This window comes from Parambassis ranga, chromosome 22 (genome assembly GCF_900634625.1).
Source record: "Parambassis ranga chromosome 22, fParRan2.1, whole genome shotgun sequence".
Taxonomy (NCBI): Eukaryota; Metazoa; Chordata; class Actinopteri; family Ambassidae; genus Parambassis; species Parambassis ranga.
Genome location: NC_041042.1, coordinates 12,127,292 through 12,137,446, shown reverse-complemented (window position 1 = coordinate 12,137,446; position 10,155 = coordinate 12,127,292). Strand labels below are relative to the sequence as shown.

Here is a 10,155-nt window from a genome sequence, read left to right as displayed (position 1 = left end):
GTGTTCCAAGGAATAAATGGGCCACAGCAGCAGATATATTGTGTGTTTGACAGGTGATGTCTGGAAAAAGCAGTCGCAGGCTCAGTATTAGCACTAAATATCACAATATTCTATATCTTAATTTAATTTAGTTCCATCCACCTGTGAAAATAGGGTAAAATATCAGTGAATAAATCAGCTCAGTGCTGACTGACACTGACAGTCCTAAAATTAATAAATGATTTTGAGTCTCAAATCATGATACATGTCATCTGCACTTAAACCAGCTTTGCCTCCTCTCAGAATCCATGAGATGGCGCTAGAGACCATTAAATCCATGTCTGCCCCACAGAGCTGCAGAAATGTCTTCAATAAAACACAAAACAAACAGACTTCTGTAAAATAGTGAATTATTTACATTATTTAAGAAGCAACACTTTATCTTTGATTAGTCCTTGTCAAGAAATAAGTACTTAACCAGCAGCATCACTGTGGTGCAGTTTTTTTTTTAATTGACCCTGTCATGTCCATGAATATTTAAATGACCAAATGACCGAAGCCTGGTTTGTTATGAATGATTCACTATTCTAAACTGTGGTTTAACGCCTTATTGCTTTTGCTTTAATTATTTAAAAAAAACAGCATGACTGTAAACATAAGTGTATTTGACTAACATCGTGTGGCATTCTTACAATGTTTTCCATCCCAAACCTGATATAAATATGGCTTAGACAGCATATTTAAAGGACCTAATGTCTTATCTAGCTTCTTTATGTGGTCTTGGAATATTTTTTTTTAAATTATATCTTTGGTGCACAGTATGTAGCCACCTTTTGTGACACTTTTCTTTTTTCCTGCACACCTTTTTTTTTTTTAAATCAGCGTTTGTATTAAAACTTGCAATTAAAATGTGACAGCACTGAAGTTCATGTGTAACTTATTAATAATATGTTTTACAAATTCTGTTGGTTGAAATGTTTTACATGTTGTAAGTAATATAATATAGAAATTAACCACGTCAAAACCTCAGGTCATTTTGTATTACGGTACTTTTCATGTGCGTGTTCTTTGTCTTTTGAACAGATAAGAGCCAACTGAAACTGAGTTGTGTGTGCCTCTTATTTATTTGTCTTCATGGGCAATTCACTGAATGAAACAAATACTGTTACAACACAAAAAACTAACAAATTAAAAAAAATTCCAAAGCAATTTGGCCACTTGTTATAACGTCATAATAAAAAAAGACCTCCTCATATCACCATTTTGTCCATTTTAATAATTAAAAAAAGGATTTCACTGTTTTCACCAGGCATTTACATCGGAATAGAATGCGCAGGTCAAACCACCTTCACTTCTTTTTTCTTTTTTTTTTCTGCAAATGCAAAATCTTGTCAACAATAAATAATACTATAAAATGTACACAAAAAGATTGACAGTCCACCACGAGTTAAAACGTAGAACAGATTGGATGTTTAGGAACAGGGAACTTGGGGAGGAGGGTTTTTTTTTCTTCTTCTTAGCAAAAATGTGACAGTCCATACAAGTTACAGAAAAAAGCTTATCATCTATACATTGACACTAGCAAGATAACAAAGTTGTTGTTTCTGGTATATTTTATTTTGTACAAAGAAGGGAGAGTCTTTGTTACAAGCGAGCATCATTGTCTTAACTGTGGAGATTATACAAGCAAGAGTTAAGGCAACTTCTCTGTTGTTTTTGAAAAGTAACATGAAGTCGTTCATGTTCTGTTTTGTCTGTGGACCGCTTGTTTCTATTAAGTTTAGAGTTTGTTGTCATTGCATAATTCAGGCTGTTGATCAGGCCTGCAGTCCATCATCAAAAAAAAAGGAATGCTGGAGATTTGTCACAAGTCTGGTTGCCATCACAAAGACTGATTCAGTGGTCCAGGATTTCCATGTGAAAGTTAGGCTTTTATATCTTCAGTGTCCGTCTCAGGCGTGGACAGCATACTGCTTGTAACGCCAACACAGCAGATTAGGATCAGACACAATAGGACATGTTGTTGTAGCCTGTGTGTGTGTCTGTATGTGTGTGTGTGTAAAGGTGTCAAGCAGGAGAGAAAGCAGACATATGAATGGATTGTTGTTCATCACGTATGAAATTTCAGATTAACTGTATGACCTACTTAGTCTGAGAGATCAGCTAGTACACAGACTAAAATTTGAAATTTGGCCTGATGGGGGCACCAGAAGAGGGGTCACTGAAGCAATTGGCATGTGTTCTACAGGGAGTAAAAAGCAAGAACAAGGTGGTAAATAAATACAGATATACTGAGCTAGGCTAGTTCTTCCAGGGGATAACAAGTAGTTCTGTCAAATAGGTTAGTTATTTTTGGAATGAATTTTGGATGAAAAAAGAACTCACTAGGCCACACATGGACACTAAATCCTGACCCGATCACCTCACCCCTCACAGAAGCACTTTTTGTGCTTTTAGCTTGCAAGGAATTATGCAATTTTGAAGAGAGAGAGAGAAAGAAACATCTCTACTTAAAGACAAAAGCAGTTCGGCAGACAAAGCAGAGCATTTTTCACTGCCTTTTCTTCCAGACATATGAAGCAATGGGGCGCAAAGAAGTGCTTAAAGTGACATCTAAACTGGGCTTTGGCAATAGGGAAGCTAAGCCTACATGCCTGACGAACAGGCAACAGATAGAGTTGCACACTGCTTACTCTGAGTCAACACTCTGTAATCTCAGCCGGGGCTCTCTTGCTTGCACCTCACACACAAAACACGTACACAAAGTTTACAATGAGCATTGTGTATGTAGATGTGTGACATGTGTGCACATGCTTGTGTGAATAGGTGTGTGGATAAAATGGGCCTCATGCAGCAACAAATCATTTCTCTCTGCGAGAGGTAAAATCCAGATGCACCAAACACAAATCATCCATATTTTAACCATTGATTGATCATAAATTGGAGCATAGGTAACATGTCTGAAACACTATGCTGTAAGGGCAGCTCAGGAACTAAAGAGATACCATCAAAAAAAGGTAGAGGAAGTGTGTAACAGATGTTTTACACAGCGTCAGTACTGATGTTAGAGAGAAAAGAGTTAAAAGACTTAAATTTAAAAAATAAATGGTTTGACATACAAAAGCACCCATTATTCAAGCTTAGACCTCCATGATGATGACAACAGGAGGATGTCTTACATGAGGAATTCCAGAATTGACTGGAGAGGCAGCACTGACAGGTGTCCTGTCGACGGCAATAAGGGTTCAGGTTCAAAATCTGGATACAAAAAGTCGTAAGTGGGACTAATCGGGAAAAAAGTATTCATTTCTTTCAAATGAAATGCCAAATTATAAGATTATGTTCTGAGTCTAAATTTTGATTTTTGCTTATTTTTTATGTTATTCAAAATTGAATCTTGTGTTTACCTCTCTGTACTATTTTAGTACACCAAACTCTTTCTAAAATCTCAAAGTATCCCAGAAATCAACCAACAGCATGAGAATAATTAAAAATAAGAGCATGCCTATCTCTGCCTGCATGAGGCCCAGTGTCCCAAGGTGACAGAGGAAAAAAAAAAGCCAGCAGGACAAACAGTGAGATGGGATTACATAGCACTCTTCATATCTAGTGTAATGCCTGATTGAGGATGACTTTGCATTGTCTTTTTAAACCTGAACTGTACTCCCCTCTACTTAGAGTGACATATTTATGGGTTGGGTAAACCCCCCCAAAAAAAAACAACAAATAAAAAATGACAATAATACTGCTTTTGACATCCACTTAAGTCCTCTTGTATTTTCTATTCATGTTTTATTTAAATAAGTGCTTGTTATTTTGGCAACTATAAATTATCTGGTCAAATCCTCAGTTTGAAATCCAATTTCCACTAAAACCAAGGTGACATGTTTTGTTTCAACACACCAGAGGCCTTTGGCAAATGATAATACCTTGTCTCACTCTGATACAACGTACCTCCTCCATAGGAGTGTAAACTAAATGCTGCCTTTGTCTGGCGGTGCCCAGCTCACAGGCTTAAGCCACAGTGTAACTGGATCAGATCAAACTGGATGGGTGACACTTGTGTGTGTTGCGTTAACATAAACTGCCCCAAAAGGCTGTACACAGAGCATGACATTGAGTCAAGGACAACACTGTCTTTAAAATTTGGGTTAAAAAAATAAAGAATTGGCAAAAAAAAAGTAACTTGGCAGGGTTAGTGGAGGCAATGTGTTGCAAATTATTGCCAAAATCAAGTTGTACGTATTGTTGAAATACTTCCGTGGTGTAACTTCAGCAGTTTTTGCTCTAGAATAATTTATGACTGAGCTGGCTTCCCCTCTAAATTCAGTGCAATCTCAAACTAACCCATGACAGGAACATCACTGGTAATGTATTATAGAAAAGATTAAGTACTAGCCTGCGGTAGCAAGTACCCCCTTGCATGTTGGCAGAGTTTCCACATTGCCATGCCATCCCACTTCTTTTGGTTGTGCAGTAAGCCTTAAAATGTTCTCAGGCAGCGGGGGCCTGTTTTACTGTTACCAGCTCGGCTTGCTGTTAATGCACACAGGCTGAAAATGTCAATAACAGGAATGATCTTTGTGACAACTCGGGCCTGCTCTTGTGTAACAATAACTTCAGTTTAAGGGCAAACACATGCCACCGAAAATGGCAAGATTCCACCCACACACCATTACTTGCTGGTGAAGGTTAACATTATCTCTGATTTGGACGAGGACAGTTTTCCGGCCTCTGATTGAAAGATTTTTTTTTTTTAAATTGCCCTTTAGTCATATTGCCTCCGCTGTATTCATGCTTGTTATCAGACTCACCCAGAACACTTGGTGTTAGGTTGGCAAGGACATTTTTGCTGGTTGTGGACAAACAAAGGCCAGATTTAATTAAATCAGTCTGTACTTTAGTGAGGAAAGTCACACTTAGCAGAGATTTTGTGCCAATGATGCGGCACCAGGTTGGACAGGAGCATTTTACCGATCTCTCTTTGAGGCTCAGCAGCTATGTTCCATAGTAAAGGACAATACAGAGAGCACTCATTTGAAAGGGGGAGGTTGGAGAAAGTCTAAAGGGGGCAGTGTGGGCTGAGAGAGGAGAGAAGCAGTGGGGTAAAGTCCTCCTGTTGTAGGAATAAACTGTCCTCAGTTTGAAGGTCAAGCTGTTTTGCTGCAGTTGTCTGTCTCACAGATAAAAGAAGTTCTGTCCGCTCTGCTATGAAACATCATGTCTGTTTGGACTCTCGTCGGTCGTCGAAGGCGATCAGTGGTGCTGGTAGACTGGACGATGGGCGAGAACAGTGAGTGTGTGTGTGTGTGCAGAGTGGTGAGGGTTTGGAGGTGGGGGTGGACAAGTGAGTGTCATTGATGGCACTACGGTCCTCAGAGCATCCATCTGTGAAACACAGTGGGAGGAGAAACACACTGTTTTCAGTAAAGTTGATGCACAAATTCAAGCTGGCAGCCCCACCTTTAATTTTGCAGATTGTTAGCAGTGAATCCTAAATTGGGGTTTATTCTTGCTGGTACAGTGTCTGCCATAGGACACTTTTGGGCAAATAAAGAATGAAATATTCAGCTTCTGCTTCTTTGGTGGCATAAATTTTACATAATATTTTAGATGTTTCACAATGAATGTCTTGTGATATTCATTTTACCCCTGTATGATCCCTGGCGGTTGTAACAGTGAAGGATTTTTTTCACACTTTTTATTTAATCCTGTTAATTTTGTTGCTGCCTTATAATAAAAAGGTGAGATTCTCACATCAATAATCATAAATAGTGCAGCGTCAAATCAGAGTAAGCTACAGTTCATCACTTGTGTTCATTTCAGCTGCTGGTTTGCTTTCAGCAGTGCTAAAGGTGCACGGTGCTTGAGTTCCATCTTTTGTCGTAACCAATTAATCTTATTCAGAGCACTCGCCTCGTGTTACCACAACCTGAATTGGTCTTCAATTGCTCTTGAATACAATTTCATTTAATTAATAACTCCAGGAGTGCATCATTAAATTTACCATTAATGGGCTGACTAAATCCTTTGCCATGAAAGACTTCCTATTTTCATTCCGAAGCCCAAAGAGGTAATCTGCCAGTCACTGTGAAGCAACAAGTGCTCTTCTTCAGATAAAATGGGAGTGATGTGCAAGCTCATGTGGAAAAAAAACAGACTACACATGCAGAACATCTAGTGTGCTGTTATTTGAATACATATTTTTTATCTGATTTCAAGTCTTAATGTTTCATTCTATTATAGTTCTGCCTAAATGATCTAGAAGTATGAAAACTTGTTTAAGTTGTGCAGCATCATTTTATCTTTTTACTAATTTTCAGAACCAGCTCATGCAAAAGGCCCTGGTGACATTCAAATACATCGCCAGACAGCACCTGCTGTCTGCAAAGCATGCACTTTGACATCATTTTGGGGTAATCACCTAACTGTTTGACTGTCTGTGTGAGTGCACAGCCTTGAATTAAGCATCACAATGTAAAATTCTGAGACATAAAATAATTCTGTTTCCAGATTTGAAGATTAATATTAATATCAAACAGATAGAACATAGGAGGAGTGAAGGAAATGACTGATATTCTGAGAAACATCTTAAAGAACAAGCTGTGTGATAATGTGATGGGCACTGATGTAAGTGAATAAACCTGTGTGAACTTTTTGTGAGGTGACTCTGGGGAGAACTCACCTCATTTATTTTGATTGCGAATTCGCAGACACCTTCTCTTCATTGGCGGCTCCAGTTCAGGACTCCCGGCTGCTGATAATGGTGCACTGATTGAGCAGGACAGGATAGCCGTCTTGTCAGCGGCAGGCTTTGGCACAGGCTGGATGACAACACAGCCCCCTGTTGACAACAACGGCAGGGCATAGGCATGCTCACCCTCTTCCAAGTTGGAGTCAGGATCTGGCTTACCCTCTGCTGTGGCCACAACCTCATCTTGTGCTGAGACTCGCTTTCCCGGCTCCCATTCACCTACTGAGCAATTGTTCTCTTTCAGGGCTTCGTGCTCCAGGTCACCGTTGGCTGGCAGCTCTTTTGCTTCTCCGTCTCCTACAACCCTGTCTCCTTTTAGATCAGGGCAAGACTCAAACGCAGGAGTGAGAAGCGAATGCCATCCTGTGCCATTGACAATTACATTGCATGGGGCAGCAGGGCTAGTTTGGAGGTGTGGCATGGGTAAGGGCTGGGTCCGTACTGTGCTACCTATGGGTTTGGAAATAGGACTTAGCTGGCTCACTGAGGGATCAGCTTCACTAAAGGGGCTGTTGTTGCTGCAAGGTGGGGCTGGTGATTCCAGTGTGCTAGGATGTGAGGCCCCTTCCAGCTTAGAGAGAAGAGCCTCTTCTTCACCATCATGTTTGCCCCTCACTTCTCTCTCCAGTCTAGTAGCTGGTGGAGATCTTGATTCAGACTCTGCCTCTACCTTGACCTTGACCCCAGGTAGCATCCTCTGAATTACCTGCTGTTGGCATGACCTCTGTCCCATTGTTAGGTCAATAACTCCGTCCATGGATCCAGGGCAACTAGCCAGACAAAGGTTGCCTGCATTGTCCTCTGCTTTTACAGTCAAATCCACTAATGCTGTCCGGCTTCTCTCTGAACGTACTGGGGACACATGTTCTCCACTTGCTGGCTCTAACTTCTGATCCCCTCTGTCACCTCCAGAGGAACCTGGGGAGTAGGTCACAGATGCGGAGGCCTCTGAGGACTCTGGGGCACTGTGAACAGAGCCACTGTTTTCAGGTTGGTCCCTGGACGTTTTTGAGTTGAAAGGGATTGGGATTGGAATAGGGATTGGAACTGGAAGGGGTACAATGACAGGGTAAGGGACCAAGAGAGTTGGTGGAGGTACTAATGGGGCTAAAGATGGCATGCCAAAGTTCATCATTGGGGGAAGGGGGATGGGTCCATTGGGCATCATGTTAACTGGTGGGAAAGGGGGAAGGCCTGGCATGGGGAGACCAGGGTGTGGCGGAATCATGCCAGGGTTCGGATTGGATGGGTGGACATGTGGAGACAGCATAGGCCTGTGCATGGGGCTTGATGCTGGACCAAGGTTCCTAGGGGGAGGTGGACCAATTCCAGGTATCATTGGGTTTGACAGGGGGCTGTTTGGACCTCCAGGGTGGGCAGAGGGGCGAAGAAATGGTGGACGGATCTGCTGCATCATTTGGTGTTCCATAAAGAGAGGCAGGGGCATAGGTCCCCTGGGTGTCATCACCATGGGAGGGCTACCGGATGGAACACCAACTGGTGGATGCAAGTTGGGAACAGGCGGCGGAGGAAGAGTGGGGCTCTCGTGAGGTCTGGGTGTGGGGATTTTGGCTGAAGAGGAGGAGGACGGGGAGCAGATAGCAGCAGTGTCTGAAGGAGAGGTGACTGAAGAAGAAGAAGCCAAAACAGAGTTGGAGGAAGGCCCCCCTGGTGAGGGAGCCTTACGTCGGAGGTCCGATAATGGCGTTCCCCAAGATTCAGGGGTGAGTAGCTGCACCCCTCCACCACACTCTGGCTTACCCTCCCCACCTGCTGCATGTCCTGGATTACACAGTGCACCAGGCAGGGCAGCCTGGGTCTCCTTGTAGAAAATGTCCATCTTATATTGGTTCAGACATTTGGCACTGCAGAACTGCAGCCTCCGCTCACCAGTACCAAAGTCCAGGTACTCCTTAGTGTGGCGAATATGTTTGCACCAGTCACACACCTGCAAGAAAAGACAAACAAAACACATAAATCGTATCAGCACCTGTCATCATGTATAGAAAAGACTTTTAATTTGTTTTTGATGGAATACAACACAATCCTCTTTGAGGTACCCTAATGAAGTGGAAGCTCAGCCTCCACACCATCTGGAGAGACAAAAATCTTGAAGGATTCTGACTGAAAATTTTGAACTTTGAAGTTTGTATAAGCCCATTTTCAATTTAAATCATGTATGTAAAGTTAATTGCACATAATTTTGTTCTGCCATTGGCTTTAACTTTCCATCCAAACAAGAAATGCCCATTCACACCTTCAGCTGGCACTTTCCCATTTTACCATATGTCTCTAAGAGACCAACCCCTCAAGCACTACAAGACAAAAGGATGATTTCCCTTGAGTGGCCTTCCACACTTGTTAATGAATTGTGTGCTAAGCCGACTACAGATATCAGAGGTAAGTGAGCCTAAATGCTTGATAGCAGTATATATATCTGTATAAATGCCTGATAAACTGACCTCTGCTGCTCAGTTTCAATTTGTACCCACAAACATAAATTAATAATGACTGTCAAAAGCATTTTTCTTAACAAGTTTTGGAGAACTTCCAAACTTTTTGAGGGAATAGACATAGATGTATTTGCAAAAATCCTTTAAGTATCCTGGTGACATCTGCAAATTGTGTAAAACAACATTAAATTACGTTATGTATAACCATAGCTATTAAAATGATTACAAATCTGTGTCTGAATACATTTGTCACATTTAGATTTTTAAAGTGTCGTCAGAACTGATCATTTCATTTATAATGAAGAAGTGTAGCTGTATCTCTGGGGTGCTATAAGGCGTGATCACTTCTGCATGCAGACAGCAAACCGTAGCTGAATCCTAACATGTTAAGGCTCAACTGAAAAGTTGTCTTTCTTAGTCAATGCAGTGGCAAAGTTCCCAAAAATGTCTTGCTGCACTGTTTCATCAATGTTATACACCTTTTCAGCGCAAAACGTGCACATTTTTCTTGGGGAAGAAAATGAATGTGACCCTGCTAGAGCAGATAGCAGTGGGCGAGCCCTGAACACGGCGTTACTCGTCAGGCCACACACAGCTCACTCTGTCAGCTCTTGGAGGAGTGGCAGGTCCTCGCTGGAGATAATTAAGGCATTAATCAGTTGTCAGACCCTTCAACGACATCCATCCATCACACAGACCCTTAAACCCCCCTGCTGAATGTTAATAAGTTGAGGGATGCAACCGGAAGGTGGATAAACTCCTTTTTACATGCTGCATAGCAACATCAGTTTATTTGGCAGTATCGAGTCTGGCAGCAGCTGAAAGATACTGGACTTTTGGGGAGAGACAATGTAGCACGATCCAGGGTTACAAAAGAATACATGGCAGGCTGTCCTACAGCTGCGACATGTGTAAAACACCAGGTTCTTTGCAAAGATTACACCACAACCCGCACTTATTCAAGCAGAG

The 10,155-nt window shown here is 41.7% G+C and overlaps 1 protein-coding gene across 2 annotated transcripts in view; it reads right to left on the bottom strand.

Moving 5' to 3' along the window:
- Positions 1-1,101: 1,101 nt before the first annotated feature.
- sobpa (sine oculis binding protein homolog (Drosophila) a) overlaps positions 1,102-10,155 on the bottom strand; it is a 32,517-nt gene continuing 23,463 nt past the window's right edge. For both annotated transcript variants that reach the window (XM_028396343.1, XM_028396344.1), the window contains exons 6-7: positions 6,665-8,681; positions 1,102-5,367 (exon numbers count right to left, since the gene is read on the bottom strand). In XM_028396343.1, the coding sequence (XP_028252144.1) occupies positions 6,666-8,681 (2,016 nt within the window). In that variant the 3' untranslated portion in view covers positions 1,102-5,367; position 6,665. The remainder of the gene's footprint in view (positions 5,368-6,664; positions 8,682-10,155) is intronic.